This window comes from Mesoplodon bidens (assembly GCF_964165515.1).
Source record: "Mesoplodon bidens genome assembly, chromosome: 2".
Classification (NCBI taxonomy): Eukaryota; Metazoa; Chordata; class Mammalia; order Artiodactyla; family Ziphiidae; genus Mesoplodon; species Mesoplodon bidens.
In genome coordinates, this window is record NC_138177.1 from 57,273,049 (window position 1) to 57,292,371 (window position 19,323).

The window sequence follows — 19,323 nt, forward strand, 5'->3', positions numbered from 1 at the left end:
GACACTATCAAACTCTTAGAGGAAAACATAGGTAGAACACTCTATGACATAAATCACAGCAAGATCCTTTTGGACCCACCTCCTAGAGAAATGGAAATAAAAACAAAGATAAACAAATGGGATCTAATGAAACTTCAAAGCTTTTGCACAGGAAAGTAAACCATAAACTAGACCAAAAGACAACCCTCAGAATGGGAGAAAATATTTGCAAATGAAGCAACTGATAAAGGATCAATCTCCGAAATTTATAAGCAGCTCATGCAGCTCAATTGCAAAAAACCAAACAACCCAATCCAAAAATGGGCAGAAGACTTAAATAGGCATTTCTCCAAAGAAGATATACAGACTGCCAACAAACACATGAACGAATGCTCAACATCATTTATCATTAGAGAAATGCAAATCAAAACTGCAATGAGGGCTTCCCTGGTGGCACAGTGGTTGAGAATCTGCCTGCCAATGCAGGGGACACGGGTTCGAGCCCTGGTCTGGGAGGATCCCACATGCCACAGAGCAACTGGGCCCGTGAGCCACAATTGCTGAGCCTGCGCATCTGGAGCCTGTGCTCCGCAACAAGAGAGGCCGTGATAGTGAGAGGCCCGTGCACCACGATGAAGAGTGGCCCCCACTTGCCGCAGCTAGAGAAAGCCCTCGCACAGAAACGAAGACCAAACACAGCCATAAATAAATAAATAAATACATTAAAAAAAAAACTGCAATGAGATATCATCTCACACCAGTCAGAATGGCCATCATCAAGAAATCTAGAAACAATAAATGCTGGAGAGGTTGTGGAGAAATGGAACACTCTTGTACTGCTGGTGGGAATGTGAATTGGTACAGCCACTATGGAGAACAGTATGGAGGTGCCTTAAAAAACTAAAAATAGAACTACCATATGACCCAGCAATCCCACTACTAGGCATATACCCTGAGAAAACCATAATTCAAAAAGAGACATGTACCAAAATGTTCATTGCAGCTCTATTCACAATGGCCCGGAGATGGAAACAACCCAAGTGTCCATCATCAGATGAATGGATAAAGAAGATGTGGCACATATATACAATGGAATATTACTCAGCCATAAAAAGAAACGAAACAGAGCTATTTGTAATGAGGTGGATAGACCTAGAGTCTGTCATACAGAGTGAAGTAAGTCAGAAAGAGAGAGACAAATACCATATGGTAACACATATATATGGAATTTAAGAAAAAAACAATGTCATGAAGAACTTAGGGGTAAAACAGGAATAGAGACACAGACCTACTGGGGGTGGGCTTGGGGATATGGGGAGGGGGGGCTGTGATGGGGCGGGGGAGAGGCATGGACGTGTACACACTGCTGGGCGTGGGGTGGATGGATGGTGGTGGTTGGCCACGTGGCGCGGGGGGATTGGCTCGGTGCTTTGTGGCCGCCTGGAGGGGTGGGATGTGGAGGGTGGGAGGGAGGGAGACGCAGGAGGGAGGGGATGTGGGAACAGATGTATATGTATGACTGATTCACTTTGTTGTAAAGCAGAGACTAATTATATATATATATATATATATATATACAGAGAGAGAGAGAGAGAGAGAGAGAGAGTATATCTTCCATTTAAAAATGAACCTAGCTAATCATCCAGTGAGGAAGAAAAGAGTAAAATAGCCTTTGATCAAGTCCTTTCTGTGGTGTTAAATGCAACTAATTATAATGAATATCACATATCTAATGAGTTCAAGAATTCCCCTTGGAAGAATTGGTCTGTCCTTTACAAAAAAAGAGAGTTCAAGTGAGTTATTTGCATTTGGTAGGGAAGCTCTACTGTCTAAATCATACTCATTTAAAGGTGAAGTTCAGGGCTTCCCTGGTGGCGCAGTGGTTGAGAGTCTGCCTGCTGATGCAAAGGACACGGGTTCGTGCCCATGTCTGGGAAGATCCCACATGCCATGGAGCGGCTAGGTCTGTGAGCCATGGCCGCTGAGCCTGCACGTCCGGAGCTTCTGCTCTGCAACGGGAGAGGCCACAACATTGAGAGGCCCGTGTACTGAAAAAAAAAAAGGTCCAGTTCAAAGTCTGCCATAATTTGTTATTATATATGTAATTTTTGAATGTAATATACAGTTATATATGTATATAACATCAACAAGAAAGTGACAGACTTTAGAGTCAAGAAAATATATAGGTGAAGTGTAAAGGGTTGAAATAGATATACCATAACAGTAAAAACAAAACAAAACAAGACAACAACAACAAAACTGGAGTGGCTAAGAAAATATCAGAAAAAATATATTTTAAGACGAAAATTTTTACTGGAGACAAAGACATTTTAAAATGATAAAATGATTATTCTATCTTGAATGTATAATAATTATAAACTCAATGTACTCAAGAGTATGCAATGATGAAGTGCCCATGGTGACAGTGCCTATGGTGATAGTGCACATAATGGCAGTGCAAAATAGTGACAGTACCAATGGTGACATTGCTCATGGTGTCATTGCTTAACGTGATAGTACTTGCGGTGATAGAGCACATGGTGACACTGCACACCATGACAGTGCTCTTGGTGACAGGGCACACGGTGACAACCCATGCTGACAGTTCTCACGGTGACAGTGCTCATGTTTGCATTACCCATGGTGACAGTGCTCACAGTGACAGTGCCTATGGTGGTAGTGCCCATGGTGACAGTGCCCATTGTGACACTTCTCATGGTGACACTGCTCGTGATGACACTGCCCACGGTGAAAGTGCCCATGGTGACATTGCCTATGGTGACAGTGCTCACAGTGATAGTGCCCATGGTGACAGGGCTCTTTGTGAGAGTCTGAATTGTGCCAGTGCCCATGGTGAAAGTGCTAATGGTGATAGTGCTCACCGTAATAGTGCTCATGCTGACAGTGCAAATGGTGACAATACCTATTGTGAGAGTACTCATGGTCAATATACCCTTGGTGACAGTTCTCATAGCGACAGTTCTCATGGTGACAGCACTCATAATAGCAGTGCGCAAGGTGGCAGTGCTCAAGGTGGCAGTGCGCATGGTGCCATTGCTAATGGTGACAGTACACTTGGTGGCAGTTCCCCTGTGGACATTACCGAAGGTGACTCTGCACATTGTGACATTGCCCATGGTAACCTTGCTCACAGTGATAGTACACATGGTGACAGTGCCCATGGTGGTATTGCACCTGGTGACAGTGCCCATAATCACAGTTCTCACGGTGTAGTGCTCACGGTGACAGTGCCCATGGTGACAATACCCAGGGTGACATTACTCATGGTGACAGTGCTCATGGTGATAGTGCCTATGTTGACAGTGTCCATGATGATAATTCTCATGGTGATAGTGTCCATGGTGACAATACCCAGGGTGACAGAGCTCATGGTAACAATGCTCACGGTGAATGTGCCCGTAGTCACAGTACCTAGGGTGCAATGCCCATGCTGAGAGTGCTCATGGTGACAGTGCCCATGGTGACAATAACCAGGGTGTCCTGCCCATGGTGACAGTGCTCATGGTGACACTGCTCATGTTGGCAGTGCCATAAGTGACAGTGCTCATTGTAGCATTGCTCACCATGACAGTGCTCATGGTGACTGTGCCCATGGTGACAGTGCCGATGGTGATAGTGCCAATAGTGGCAGTGATCACGGTGAAACTGCCCATGGAGTCATTGCCCATGTTGATAGTTCTCATGGTGACAACCCCATGGTGACAGTGCCAATGGTGATAATCCCCATGGTGACAGTTCTCAGGGTGAAAGTGACCATGGTGACATTGCTCATGGTGACAGTGCTCATGGTGACTGTGCTCAAGGTGATAGTCTACATGTACACAGTGCCCACGGTGATACTGCCAATGGTGAGAGTCCTCACGTTGATAGTGCACAAGGTGACAGTTCCCATTGTGAAAGTGCTCATGATGACAGTGCCCATGTTTGTAGTTCACATTGTGACAGTGCTCATGGTGATAGTGACCATGGTAACAGTGTACATGGTGGCTGTGCCCTAGTGACAGTGCCCATGATGACAGTACACACGGTGACAGTGCTCATGGTGCTAGTGCTGACAACCCATGCTGACAGTGCTTATGGTGACAGTGCTCATGGTTGCAGTACCTGTGGTGACAGTGCTCACAGTGACAGTGCCCATGGTGGCAGTGCCCATGGTGACATTTCCTATGGTGACAGTGCTCAGGGTGATACTGCTCACAGTGATAGTGTGCACAGTGACAGTGCCCAAGGTGACAATACCCATGGTGACAGTAATCATGGTGAAAGTGCCCATGGTGGCAGTTCTCCTAGTAACAGTTCTCATTGTGACAGTGCTCATGAAGGCAGTGCCCAAGGTGGCAGTGCTCTTGGTGACAGTACTCATTGTAGCAGTGCCCATGGTGAGAGTACTGATGGTGACACTGCACATGGTGACAGTGCCCATGGTAATGATGCTCATGGTGATAGTGCCCATGGTGACAGTGCCATGGTGGTAGTGCACCTGGTGGCAGTGGAAAATAGTGACAGTGCCCAAGGTGAGAGTTCTCATGGTGACATTGCTCATGGTGATAGTGCCCATGGTGACAGTGCCCATGGTTACAGTGCTCATGGTGACAGTGCCCATGGTGGCAGTGCCCCTGGTAACAGTGCACACCTTGAGAGTGCCCATGGTGGCCATGCCAATCGTAACAGTGCCCATGGTGACAGTCCTTCTGATGACAGTTCTAACAGTTGCTGTGTTCATGGTAATAATGCTCACGGTGGCAGTGCCCACAGTGACAGTGCCCATGGACAATGCCGACAGTGACAGTGCCCATGGTGACAGTTATCATGGTGACAGTGCCCATGGTGACAGTTAGCATGGTGAGACTGCTCACTGTGATAATACCAGTTCTGACAGTGCTCATAGTGACAAAGCCCATGGCGACAGGGCCCATTATGACATTGCTCACGGTGATAGTTCTCATGGTGACAGTTCCCATGGTGATATTACCCATGGTGACAGTACTCAATGATAAAGGGCCAATGGTGGCACTGCCCATGGTGATAGTGCACATGGTGACAGTGCCAAATGGTGACAGTGCCCATGGTGACATTGCTCATGGTGACATTGCTTACGGTGATTGTCCTTATGGTGATAGTACACATGGGGACACCGGACACAGTGACAGTGCTCATGGTGACAGTGCTCACGGTGACAGTGCCAATGGTAGCAGTGCAAATGATGACAGGGCCCATGGTGACAATGCCCACGGTGATATTCCCTGTGGTGACAGTGCTCATGGTGACAGTGGCCATGGTGACAGTGATCATGGTGAAAGTGCTCACGGTGACATTGCCCATGGTGACAGGGCTCATGGTGAAAGTCCACATTGTACCAGTGCCCATGGTGACAGAGCTCATGGTGATAGTGCTCACAGCAATAGTGCTCATGGTGACAGTGCAAATGGTGACAATACCCATGGTGACAGTACTCATGGTGAAAATACCCACGGTGGCAGTTCTCATAGCGACATTTGTCAGGGTGACAGTGCTGATAATAGCAGGGCCCAAGGTGGCAGTGCTCGTGGTGACAATGCTCATGGTGACAGTGCACTTGGTGACAGTTCCCATGGGAACATTTCTGATGGTGACACTGCACTTTGTGAGAGATTCAATGGTAACCTTGCTCTCGGTGATAGTGCACATGGTGAGAGTGCCCATGGTGACATTGCCCATGGAGACACAGCTCACTGTGACAGTGCTCATGGTGGAAGTGCCCATGGTGACACTGCTCACTGTGGCAGTGTTCATGGTGACAGTGCCGATGATGACAGTTCTTATGGTGATAGAGTTCACGGTGGCTGTGCTCATGGTGATAGTGCTCATGGAGGCAGTGCCTTTAGTGACACTGCTCATGCTGGCAATGCCCACGGTGATAGATGCATGGTGACAGTGCCCACCATCACAGTGCAATGGTGAGAGAGCTCATGGTGACAATGAAAATGGTGACAGTGCCCACGAAGACAATGGCCGTGGTGACAGTGCTCATGGTGACAGTGTCCATGGTGAAAGTGCTCATCTGGAAAGTGCCCATGATAACATTACCCATGGTGGTAGTGCCCCTGGGGACAGTGCCCATAGTGACAGTGCTAATGGTGAGAATGCCCATGGTGACAGCACCCATTTGACAAGGCCCATGGTGATAGTGCCCACGGTGACACTGCCCATGCTGGCAGTGCCCATGGTGATAGTGCCCATGGTTACAGTGCTCATAGTGACACTGCCCATGGTGGCAGTGTCCCTGGTGACAGTGTACACCATGAGTATGCACATGGTGGCCGTGCCAATTGTGACAGTGCCCATGGTGACAGTATTTATGATGATACTGCTCACGGTAGCAGTGTTCATCATAATAATGCTCGCGGTGGCATTGCCCACAGTGACAGTGCCCATGGACAGTGCCAAAAGTGACAGTGCCCATGGTGAGAGTTCTCACAGTGACAGTGCCCATGGTGACAGATACCACAGTGAGACTGCTCACGGTGATAGTGCCCATTGTGACAGTGCTCATAGTGACAAGGCCCATGGCGCCAGGACCAATCATGATATTGCTCACGGTGATAGTTGTCATGGTGACAGTGATCATGGTGATATTACCCATGGTGAGAGTACTCAATAATAAAGTGAACATGGTGACAGTGCCTATGGTGATAGTGCACATGGTGGTATTGCAAAATGGTGAGAGTGTCCATGTTGATATTGCGCATGGTGACATTGCTTAAGGTGATAGTCCTTGCGGCGATTGTGCACATGGTGACAGTGCACATGCTGACAATACCCATGGTGACAGTACTCATGGTGAAAATACCCATGGTGGCAGTTTTCATAGCGACAGTTCTCAAGGTGACAGTGCTCATAACAGCAGGGCCAAGGTGGCAGTGCTCGTGGTGACAGTGCTCATGGTGACAGTGCACTTGGTGACAGTTCCCATGGGAAGGGTACTGATGGTGACACTGCACTTTGTGACAGAGCCAATGGTAACCTTGCTCTTGGTGATAGTGCACATGGTGAGAGTGCCCATGGTGATATTACCCGTGGAGACACGGCTCACTGTGACAGTGCTCATGGTGACAGTGCTCATGGTGGAAGTGCCCATGGTGACACTGCTCATTGTGGCGGTGCTCATGGTGACAATGCCGATGATGACAGTTCTTATGGTGATAGAGTTCACAGTGGCTGTGCTCATGGTGATAGTGCTCACGGAGGCAGTGCCCTTAGAGACACTGCTCATGCTGACAATGGCCATGGTAATAGACGAATGGTGACAGTGCCCACGATCACAGTGCAAAGGTGAGAGAGCTCACGGTGACAGTGAAAATGGTGACATTGCCCACAAAGACAATGGCCATGGTGACAGTGCTCATGGTGACAGTGTCCATGGTGACAGTGCCCATGATGACAGTGCCCATGGTGAAGGTGCTCACCTGGAAAGCGCCAATGATAACATTAACCACGGTGGTAGTGCCCCTGGGGACAGTGCCCATAGTGACAGTGCTAATGGTGAGAATGCCCATGGTGACAGCGCCCATGTGACAAGGCCCATGGTGACAGTGCCCACGGTGACACTGCCCATGCTGTCAGTGCCCATGGTGATAGTGCCCATGGTGACAGTGCCGATGGTGGCAGTGCCCCTGTTGACAGTGCACACCATGAGTATGCCCATGGTGGCCATGCCAATTGTGACAGTGCCCATGGTGACAGTATTTATGATGATACTGCTCACGGTAGCAGTGTTCATCGTAATAATGCTCACGGTGGCAGTGCCCACAGTGACAGTGCCCATGGACAGTGCCAAAAGTGACAGTGCCTATGGTGACAGTTCTCATGGTGAAAGTGCCCATGGTGACAGATACCACAGTGAGACTGCTCACGGTGATAGTGCCCATTGTGACAGTGCTCATAGTGACAAGATCCATGGCGCCAGGGCCAATCATGATATTGCTCACGGTGATAGTTGTCACGGTGACAGTGCCCATGGTGATATTACCCATGGTGAGAGTACTCAATGATAAAGTGCCCATGGTGACAGTGCCTATGGTGATAGTGCACATGATGGCAGGGCAAAATGGTGACAGTACCAATGGTGACTTTGCTCATGGTGACATTGCTTAACGTGATAGTACTTGCAGTGATAGAGTGCATGGTGACACTGCCCACCATGACAGTGCTCTTGGTGACAGTGCACACAGTAACACCCCATGCTGACAGTGCTCACGGTGACAGTGCTCATGGTTGCAATACCCATGGTGACAGTGCTCACGGGTACAGTGCCCATGACAGTTCCAATGGTTACAGCACCCATGGTGACATTGCCTATGGTGACAGTGACCATGGTATGTGTGCCCATGGTGACAGTGCTCATAGTGACACTGCCCATGACAGTGCCCATGGTGACAGTGCTCACGGTGACATTGCCTATGGTGACAGTGCTCACAGTGACAGTGCCCATGGTGACACTGACCACAGTGAGAGTACTCATGGTGATAGTGCCCATGGTGACAGTGCACATGGTGGCAGTGAAAAATGGTGACAGTTCACATGGTGAAAGTGCTCATGGTGACAGTGTACACGATGATAACCCATGCTGAGAGTACTTATGGTGACAATGCTCATGGTTGCAGTACCCATGGTGACAGTGCTCATAGAGACAGGGCCCATGGTGACACTGCCCATGGTGACAGTGCTCACGGTGACACTGCCAATGATGACAGTGCCCACAGTGACATTGCCTATGGTGACAGTGCCCATGGGGACACTGACCACAGTGAGAGTGCTCACGGTGATAGTGCCCATGGTGACAGTGCCTATGTTGACAGTGACCATGGTGAGAGTTCTCACGGTGATAGTGCTCATGGTAATAGTGCTCATGGTGACAGTGCAAATGGTGACAGTATTCATGGTGAAAATACCCAGGGTGGCAGTCCTCATAGTGACAGTGCTCATTGTGGCAGTGCTCATGGGGACAATGCCGATGATGACAGTGCTTATGGTGATAGTGTTCACAGTGTCTGTGTTCATGGTGATAGTGCTCATGGTGGCAGTGCCCATAGTGACACTGCTCATGCTGGCAATGCACACGGTGATAGACACAGAGTGACAGTGCCCACAATCACAGTGCAATGGTGAGAGAGCTCACGGTGACAGTGACAATGGTGACAGTGCCCACGGAGGCAATGGCCATGGTGACATTGCTCATGGTGACAGTGCCCACGGTGACAGTGCCCATGATGACAGTGCCCATGGTGACAGTGCTCACGGGGAAGTGCCCATGATAACAATAACCATGGTGATAGTGCCCCTGGTGACAGTGCCCACGGTGACATTGCTCATGGTGATAGTGCCTTTGGTGACAGTGCTCATGGTGAAATTGCCCAGGCTGACAATGCTCATGGTGACATTGCCTTGGAGAGAGTTCCCATGTTGACAGTGCCCATGGTGACGTGCTCATGTTGACAGTGCTCACAGTGATAGTGCTCATGGTGACATTGCCCATAGTAGAAGTGCCCACGGTGCCAGTGCCCACAGTCACAGTGCCCACACTGACAATTCTCATGGTTGCAGTACCCATGGTGACAGAGCTCAAAATGACAGTGCCCATGGTTGCAGTGCCCATAGTGACAGTGCCCACGGTGACATTGCCTATGGTGACACTTCTAATGGTGACAGGGCTCATGGTGACAGTCCGCATTGTGCCAGTGCCCATGGTGACAGTGCTCACAGTGAAAGTGCACATGGTAATACTGCTTACACTGACAGTGCCTAAGTTGAAAATACCCATGCTGACAGTACTCATCGAAAAAGTGCCCATGGTGGCAATTCTCAGAGTGACAGTTCTCATGGTGACAGTGATCACTCTGGCAGTGCCCTGGGTGGCAGTGCGCATGGTAACAGTGCTCATGGTGACAGTGCTCATGGTGGCAGTTCCCATGGTGAGAGTACCGATGGGGCAGTGCACATGTTGACAAAGCCCATGGTAAACGTGCTCACAGTGATATGACTCATGGTGACAGTTATCACGACTGTTGTGCCAATGCTAATAATGCTCCCAGTGATAGTGCCCATGGTTAAGGTGCCCATGGTGACAGTCCTCACAGTAATAGTGAGCACAGTGACAGTGTACTTGGTTACCGTGCCCATGGTGACAGTGCCCATGGTGAAAGTACACATGGTGATACTGTTCAATGTGATACTGCCCTTGTTGACAATGCACATGGTGACAGTTCTCATGGTGACAGTGCCTATGGTGACAATGCTCATGGTGACAGTGCCCATGGTGAGAGTCCTCACGTTGAGAGTGCCCATGGTGAAAATGCCCATTGTGAGAGTTCACATGGTGAAAGTGCTCATGATGACAGTGACCATGTTGGTAGTTCCCATGGTGACAGTGCTCACAGTGATAGTGACCATGTTAAGATTGCAGATGGTGGCTGTGCCATTGGTGACATTGCCCATGATGACAGTACTCATGGTGACAGCACTCACGGTGATAGTGTCCATGGTGACAGTGCACATGGTTGTAGTGCACATGGTGGTAGTGAAAAGTGATGACAGATCCCATGGTGATATTGCTTATAGTGACAGTGCCCACGGTGACATTGCCTATGATGACAGTGCTCATGGTGACAGTGCCCATGGTGACAGCGACCACAGTGAGAGTGCTCACGGTGATAGTGCCCATGGTGACAGCACTCATGGTGACAGTCCCCATTGTGCCAGTGCCCATGGTGACAGTGCACACGATGACAACCCATGCTGACAGTGCTCACGGTGACTATGCTCATGGTTGCATTACCCATGGTGACAGTGCTCACAATTAGAGTGCCCATGGTAATCGTGCTCACCATGATAGTGTCCATGGTGACAGTGATCACAGTGATAGTGCTCACGGTGATAGTGCCCATGGTTAAGGTGCCCATGGTGACAGTACTCACAGTAATAGTGAGCAGAGTGATAGTGCACTTGTTGACCGTGCCCATGCTGACAGTACACATGGTGATAATTCTCAAGTTGGTAGTGCCCATGGACACCACCCTCAAGGTGATAGTGCTCACGGTGACAGGGCCCATGGGGACAGTGCGAACCCCGACTTTGCCTATCGTGACTGTGCTCAGTGACAAAGCCCATGGTGACAGTGACCACGGTGACAGTTCTAATGCTGATAGTGCACATAGTGACAATACCCATGGTGACAGTACTCATGGTGATAATGCTCAAGATGATTGTGCCCGTGGTGATAGTGCAGATGGTGAGAGTCCTCATGCTCATAGTGCCATGGTGACAGTTCGCATTCTGAAAGTGCTCATGATGACAGTGCCCATGATGACAGTACTCATGGTGAAAGTGCTCACAGTGATAGTGCCCATGGTGAGAGTGCACATGGTGGTAGTGCACATGGTGGCAGTGAAAAATGGTGACAATGCACATGGTGACAGTGCTCATGGTGACACTGCACACGGTGAAAACCCATGCTGACAGTACTCACGATGACACTGCTCATGGTTGCAGTACCCATGTTGACAGTGCTCATGGTGACACTGCCCATGATGACAGTGCCCATGGTGACAGTGCCCACGGTGACATTGCCCATGGTGGCAGTGCCCATGGTGCCATTGCACACAGTGACAGTGCCCATGCTGACAGTTGTCATCGTGATAGAGCCCATGGTGACAGTGCACATGGTGATACAGCCAATGGTGAGAATACTCATGATGACAGTGCTCATGGTTGCAGTACCCATGGTGACAGTACTCACGGGTACCGTGCCCATGATGACAGTTCCAAAGGTGTCAGTGCCCATGGTGACAGTGTTCACGGGTACAGTGCCCATGATGACAGTTCCAAAGGTGACAGCATCCATGGTGACATTGCCTATGGTGACAATACTCATGGTGACATTGCCCATGGTGACTCTGCTCATGGTGACATTGCCCATGGTGACAGTGAAAACGGTGAATTTTCTAACAGTGATAGTGCCCATGGTGACATGGCTCATGGTGAGAGTTCACATGGTGCCAGTACCCATGGTGACAATGCTCACAGTAAAAGTGCTCACGGTAATACTGCTCATGGTGACAATGCCCATGGTGAAAATTACCTTGGTGACAGTATTCATCATCAAAGTGCCCATGGTGGCAATTCTCATAGTGACTGTTCTCATGTTGACAGTGCTCATGGTGAAAACGCACACAGTGGCAGTTCTCATAGCGAGGGTTCTCATCGTGACAGTGCTCAAAATAGTGCCCAAGGTGGCAGTTCTCGTGGGGTCAGTGCTCTTGGTGACATTGCTCACGGTGATCCTCTCATGGTGACAGTGCCCATGGTGATATTACCCATGGTGAGAGTACTCGGTGATAAAGTGCCTGTGGTGACAGTGCGCATGGTGATAGTGCACATGGTGGCAGTGCAAAATGGTGACAGTGCCCATGGTGACATTGCTCATGGTGACATTGCTTAAGGTGATACTCCTTGCGGTGATACTGCGCATGGTGACAGTTCAAATGGTGACAATACCCATGGTGACACTACTCATGGTGAAAATACCCATGGTGGCAGTTCTCATAGCGACTGTTCTCATGGTGACTACTCATAATAGCAGTGCCCAAGGTGGCAGTGTTCGTGGTGAGAGTGCTCATGGTGACAGTGCTCTTGGTGGCAGTTCCCATGGGAACAATGCCGATGGTGACACAGCACATTGTGAAAGTGCCAATGGTAAACTTCCTCTCGGTGATAGTGCACACGGTGAGAGTGCCCATTGTGACATTGCCCATGGAGACCCTCCTCATTGTGACAGTGCTCATGGTAACGGTGCTCATGGTGGAAGTGCCCGTGGTGACAGTGCTCCTTGTGGCAGTGCTCATGGTGACAGTGCCGAAGATGACAGTGCTTATGGTGATAGTGTTCACAGTGTCTGTGCTCATGGTGATAGTGCTCATGATGGCAGTGCCCATAGTGACACTGCTCATGATGGCAATACCCACGGTGATAGACCGATTCTGACAGTGCCCATGATCACATTGCAATGGTGAGAGAGCTCACGGTGACAGTGACAATGGTGACAGTCCCCATGGAGGCAATGGCCATGGTGACAGTGCCCATGGTGACAGTGCCCACGATGACAGTGCCCATGGTGACAGTGTTCATGGGGAAAGTGACAATAATAACATTACCCAAGGTGATAGTGCCCCTGGTGACAGTGCCCATGGTGACATTGCTCACGGTGATAGTGACTTTTGTGACAGTGCTCATGGTGAAATTACCCATGCTGACAATGCTTATGGTGACATTGCCCTTGGAGAGAGTGCCCATGTTGACAGTGCCCATGGTGACATGCTCATGTTGACAGTGCTCACAGTGATAGTGCCCATGGTGACATTGCCCATGGAGGAAGTGCCCATGGTGCCATTGCCCACAGTGACAGCCCCAACGCTGAGAGTTCTCATGGTGATAGTGCCCATGGTGACAGTGAACATGGTGATACTGCCAATGGTGACAGTGCTCATGGTGACAGTGCTCATGGTTGCAGTACCCATGGTGAGAGTGCTCAAAATGACAGTGCCAATGCTGGCAGTTACCATGATGACAGTGCCCACTGTGACATTGACTATGGTGACACTTCTCACGGTGACATTGCCCATGGTGACAGGGCTCATGGTGACAGTCCACATTGTGCCAGTGCCCATGGTGACAGTGCTCACAGTGAAAGTGCTGATGGTAATACTGCTCACGCTGACAGTGCCCAAGGTGAAATTACCCATGGTGACAGTAGTCATCGAGAAAGTGCCCATAGTGGCAATTCTCATAGTGACAGTTCTCATGGTGACAGTGCCCTGTGTGGCAGTGCTCGTGGTGACAGTGCTCATGGTGACAGTGATCATGGTGGCAGTTTCCATGGTAAGAGTACCGATGGGGCAGTGCACATGGTGACAGTGCCTATGGTAACCGTGTTCACTTTGGTAGTGCACACGGTGAGACTGCCCACTGTGACATTGCCCATGGAGACCCTCCTCATTGTGACAGTGCTCATGGTTACAGTGCTCATGGTGGAAGTGCCCATGGTGACAGTGCTCACTGTGGCAATGCTCATGGTGACAGTGCCGATGATGACAGTGCTTATGGTAATAGTGTTCACAGTGTCTGTGCTCAAGGTGATAGTGCTCACGGTGGCAGTGGCCATAGTGACACTGCTCATGCTGGCTATACCCATGGTGATAGACCCATGGTGACACTGCCCAAGATCACAGTGCAATTGTGAGAGAGCTCATGGTGACAGTGACAATGGTGACAGTGACCACGGAGACAATGGCCATGGTGACAGTGCCCATGGTGACAGTTCCAATGATGACACTGCCCATGGTGACAGTGCTCATGGGGAAAGTGCCCATGATAACATTAACCATGGTGATAGTGCCCCTGGTGACAGTGCCCCCAATGTCATTGCTCTTGGTGATAGTGCCTTTGGTGACAATACTCATGGTGAAATTGCCCATGCTGACAATGCTCATGGTGACATTTCCATTGGAGAGAGTGCCCATGTTGACAGTGCCCATGGTGATGTGCTCATGTTGACAGTGCTCACTGTGATAGTGCCCATGGAGACATTGCCCATGGTGGAAGTGCCCACGGTGCCAGTGCCCACAGTTACAGTGCCCACTCTGAGAGTTCTCATGGTGATAGTGCCCATGGTGACATTTCACATGTTGATACTGCCAATGGTGACAGTGCTCATGGTTGCAGTACCCCTGGTGACAGTGCTCAAAATGACAGTGGCCCTGGTGGAAATGCCTATGGTGACAGTGCCCACAGTGACATTGCCTATGGTGACACTTCTCACGGTGACATTGCCCATGGTGACAGGGCTCATGGTGACAATCCACATTGTGCTAGTGCCCATGGTGACAGTGCTCACAGTGAAAGTGCCCATGGTGGTAATTCTCATAGTGACTGTTCTAATGCTGACAGTGCTCATGGTGGCATTTACCATGGTGAGAGTACCGATGGGGCAGGGCACATGGTGACAGTGCCCATGGTAACCGTGCTCACAGTGATATGTCCCATGGTGACAGTTATCACGCCTGTTGTGCTGATGCTGGAAATGCTTCCGGTCATAGTGCCCATGGTTAAGGTGCCAATGGTGACAGTTCTCACAGTGATAGTGAGCATAGTGATAGTGTATTTGGTGACCATGCCCATGGTGACAGTGCCCATGGTGACAGTACACATGGTGATACTGCTCAATGTGATAGTGACCTTGTTGACAGTGCGCATGGTGACAGTTCTCACAGTGACAGTGCCTATGATGTCAATGCTCATGGTGACAGTGTCCATGGTGACAGTTCTCACGTTGATAGTGCGCATGGTGAAAATGCCCATGGTGACAGTTCACATGGTGAAATTGCTCATGATGACAGTGCCCATGTTTGTAGCTCCCATGGTGACAGTGCTCACAGTGATAGTGACCATGGTAAGATTGCAGATGGTGGCCGTGCCCTTGGTGACATTGCCCATGATGACAGTACTCATGGTGAACGTGCTCACGGTGATTGTGCCCATGGTGAGAGTGCACATGGTGACAACACATGCTGAGAGTACTCATGGTGACAATGCTCATGGTTGCAGTACCCATGGTGACAGTGATCACAGTGACAGTGCACATGGTGTCACTGCCCATGGTGACAGTGCTCATGGTGACACTGCCCATGATGACAGTGCCCATGGTGACAGTTCACACAGTGACATTTCCTATGGTGATAGTGCTCACAGTGACAGTGCCCATGATGACAGTGCCCATGTTCACATTGCTCATGGTGAAATTGCCCATGGTGACAATTCTCATGATGACATTGCCCTTGGAGAGATCACCCATGTTGACAGTGCCCATGGTGATGTGTTCATGTTGACAGTGCTCACATTGATAGTGCCCATGGTGACATTGCCCATGGTGGCAGTGCCCACGGTGCCAGTGCACACAATTTGGTGCCCATGCTGACAGTTCTCATGGTGATAGAGCCCATGGTGACAGTGCACATGGTGATACTGCCAATGGTGACAGTACTCATGTGGACAGTGCTCATGTTTGCAGTACCCATGGTGACAGTGGTCACATCCATGGTGACATTGCCTATGGTGACTCTGCTCACGATGACATTGTCCATGGTGACAGTGACCATGGTGATATTTTTCACGGTGATAGTGCCCATGGTGACAGGGCTCATGGTGACAGTCCGCATTGTGCCAGTGCCCATGGTGACAGTGCTCACAGTGAAAGAGCTCACGGTAATACTGCTCACGGTGACAATGCCCATGGTGAAAATATCCATGGTGACAGTATTCATCGTCAAAGTGCCCATGGTGGCAATTCTCATAGTGACAGTACTCATGGTGACAGTGCACATGGTGACAGTGTAAATGGTGACAATACCCATGGTGACAGTACTCATGGTGAAAATACACATAGTGGCAGTTCTCATAGCGAGGGTCCTCATCGTGACAGTGCTCATAATAGTGGTGCCCAAGGTGGCAGTGCTCGTGGTGACAGTGCTCTTGGTGACATTGCTCACGGTGATACTTCTCATGGTGAGAGTGCCCATGGTTATATTACCCATGGAGAGAGTACTTAATGATAAAGTGCCCATGGTGACAGTGCCCATGGTGATAGTGCACATGGTGATGGTGCAAATTGGTGACAGTGCCCATGGTGACATTGCTCATGGTGACATTGCTTAAGGTGATACTCCTTGCAGTGATATTGTGCATGGTGACAGTTCGAATGGTGAAAATACACATGGTGGCACTTCTCACAGCGACCATTCTCATGGTGACAGTACTCATAGTAACAGTGCCCAAGGTCGCAGTGCTCGTGGTGACAGTGCTCATGGTGACAGTGCTCTTGGTGGCAGTTCCCATGAGAACAATGCCGATGGTGACACTGCACATTGTGAAAGTGCCAATGGTAACCTTGCTCTCGGTGATAGTGCACACGGTGAGAGTGCCCATTGTGACACTGCCAAAGGAGACCCTCCTTATTGTGACAGTGCTCATGGTAACAGTGCTCATAGTGGAAGTGCCTATGGTGACAATGTTCAATGTGGCAGTGCTCATGGTGACAGTGCCAATGATGACAGTGCTTATGGTGATAGTGTTCACAGTGTCTCTGCTCATGGTGATAGTGCTCACAGTGGCAGTGCCCATAGTGACACTGCTCATGTTGGCAATACCCACGGTGAGAGACCCATGGTGACAGTGCCCATGATCACAATGCAATGGTGAGAGAGCTCACGGTGACAGTGACAATGGTTATAGTGCCCACGGAGGCAATGGCCATGGTGACAGTGCTCATGGTGACAGTGCCCATTGTGACAGTGCCAAGAATGACACTGCCCATGGTGACAGTGCTCATGGGGAAAGTGCCCATGATAACATTAACCACAGTGATAGTGCCCCTGGTGACAGTGCCCATGGTGACATTGCCCATAGTGATAGTGTCCATGGTGACAGTACTCACAGTGAAATATTCCATGGGGACACTGCCCATGGTGACTGTGCCCATGATCACCACCCTCACGGTGATAGAGGTCACGGTGAGAGTGCCCATGGTGACAGTGCAAATGGTGACATTACCTATCATGACAGTGCTCACAGTGACAGTGCCCATGATGACTGTGACCGTGGTGACTGTTCTAACGCTGGCAGTGCTCATGGTGACAGTCCGCCTTGTGCCAGTGCCCAAGGTGACTATACTCATGGTGACAGTGCCCATAGTGAAAATACCCATGGAGACAGTACTCATGGTGAAAGTGCCCATGGTGGCAATTCTCATAGTGACAGTTCTCATGGTGACAATGTTCATGGTGGTAGTGCCCTAGGTGGCAGTGCTCATGGTGACAGATCTCATGGTGACAGTGCTCATGAAGGCAGTTCCCATGGTGAGGTAACCGATGGTGGCAGTGCACATGGTGACAGCGCCCATGGTATCCATGCTCATGGTGATAGTGTCCATGGTGACATTGTGCATGTTGATGGTTCTCACGGTGACACTGCCTATGGAGACAATGCTCATCATGACAGTGCCCATGGTGAGACTGCCACGGTGAGACTGCGATAGTGTAAGTGCTCATGGTGACAGTGACCATGGTGATACTGCTCAAGGTGATATTGCCCATGGTGGCTGTCCTAACGTTGATAATGCCCATGGTGAAAGTGTCCATGGTGACAGTTCTCATGGAGAAAGCGCTCATGATGACAGTGCCCATGTTCGGATTTCCCATGGTGACAGTGCTCATGGTGGCCATGCCCTATGTGGTAGTGCTCGTGGTGACAGTGCTCATGGTGGCAGTTCCCATGGTGAGAGTACCAATGGTAGCTGTGCACATGGTGACAGTCCCCATGGTAACCATGATCACGGTGATAGTGCCCATGGTGACAGTGCTCATGGTGATAGTGCCGATGGTGATAGTGCTCACGATGATAGTGCCCATGGTTAAGGTGCCCATGGTGACAGTGCTCACGGTAATAGTGAGCATAGTCATAGTGCACTTGGTGACCGTGCCCATGGTGACATTACACATGGTGATACTGCTCAAGGTGATAGTGCCCATGTTGACAGTGTGCATGGTGACAGTGCCTATGGTGACAATGCTCATCCTGACAGTGCCCATGGTGACCCTGCCATGGTGACAGTGCCCATGGTGACGGTGCTCATGTTGACTCTTCTCACGGGACTGGTGCCTATGATGACAATGATAATCGTGACAGTGCCCATGGTGACCATGCCAATGGTGACAGTGACCATGGTGATACTGCACAAGGTGATAGTCCCCATGGTTACATTCCTCACGTTGATAGTTCCCGTGGTGAAAGTGCCCATGGTGAGAGTTCCCAAGTGAAAGTGCTCATGATGACAGTGCCCACAGTGAAACTGACCATGGAAAGAGTGCATATGGTGGCTGTGCCCATGATGACAGTACCGATGGTGACAGTGCTCCCGGTGATAATGCCCATGGTGACAGTGCCCACGGTGACAGTGCTCATGGTTACAGTGCACATGGTGACAACCCACGCTGACATTCCTCACAGTGACAGTGCTCAAGGTTGCAGTACCCATGTTGATAGTGCCCACGGTGACACTGCCCATGGTGACAGTGCCCATGGTGACATTGCTTAAGGTGATAGTACTTGCGGTGATAGAGCGCATGGTGACATTTCCCACCATGACATTTCTCTTGTTGACAGTGCTCATAGTGAAAGTGCCCATTGTGGCAGTGCCCATGTTAACAGTTCCTACGGTGACACTGCCCATGATGACAG

General features: G+C 49.9%; 1 protein-coding gene and 1 long non-coding RNA gene across 2 annotated transcripts in view; both read left to right on the forward strand.

The window, feature by feature from the left end:
* LOC308612071 overlaps positions 1-19,323 on the forward strand; it is a 440,886-nt gene that overhangs the window by 18,363 nt on the left and 403,200 nt on the right. The gene's annotated exons all lie outside the window — the stretch shown is intronic.
* LOC308612491 (uncharacterized protein) lies at positions 10,042-19,257 on the forward strand (the record flags this gene model as incomplete). The annotated part of the gene is made up of 4 exons (XM_081224973.1): positions 10,042-10,580; positions 17,748-18,083; positions 18,143-18,645; positions 19,249-19,257. The coding sequence occupies exons 1-4, from the start codon at positions 10,052-10,054 to the stop codon at positions 19,255-19,257; spliced, it is 1,377 nt and encodes a 458-aa protein (XP_081081099.1). The 5' UTR covers positions 10,042-10,051.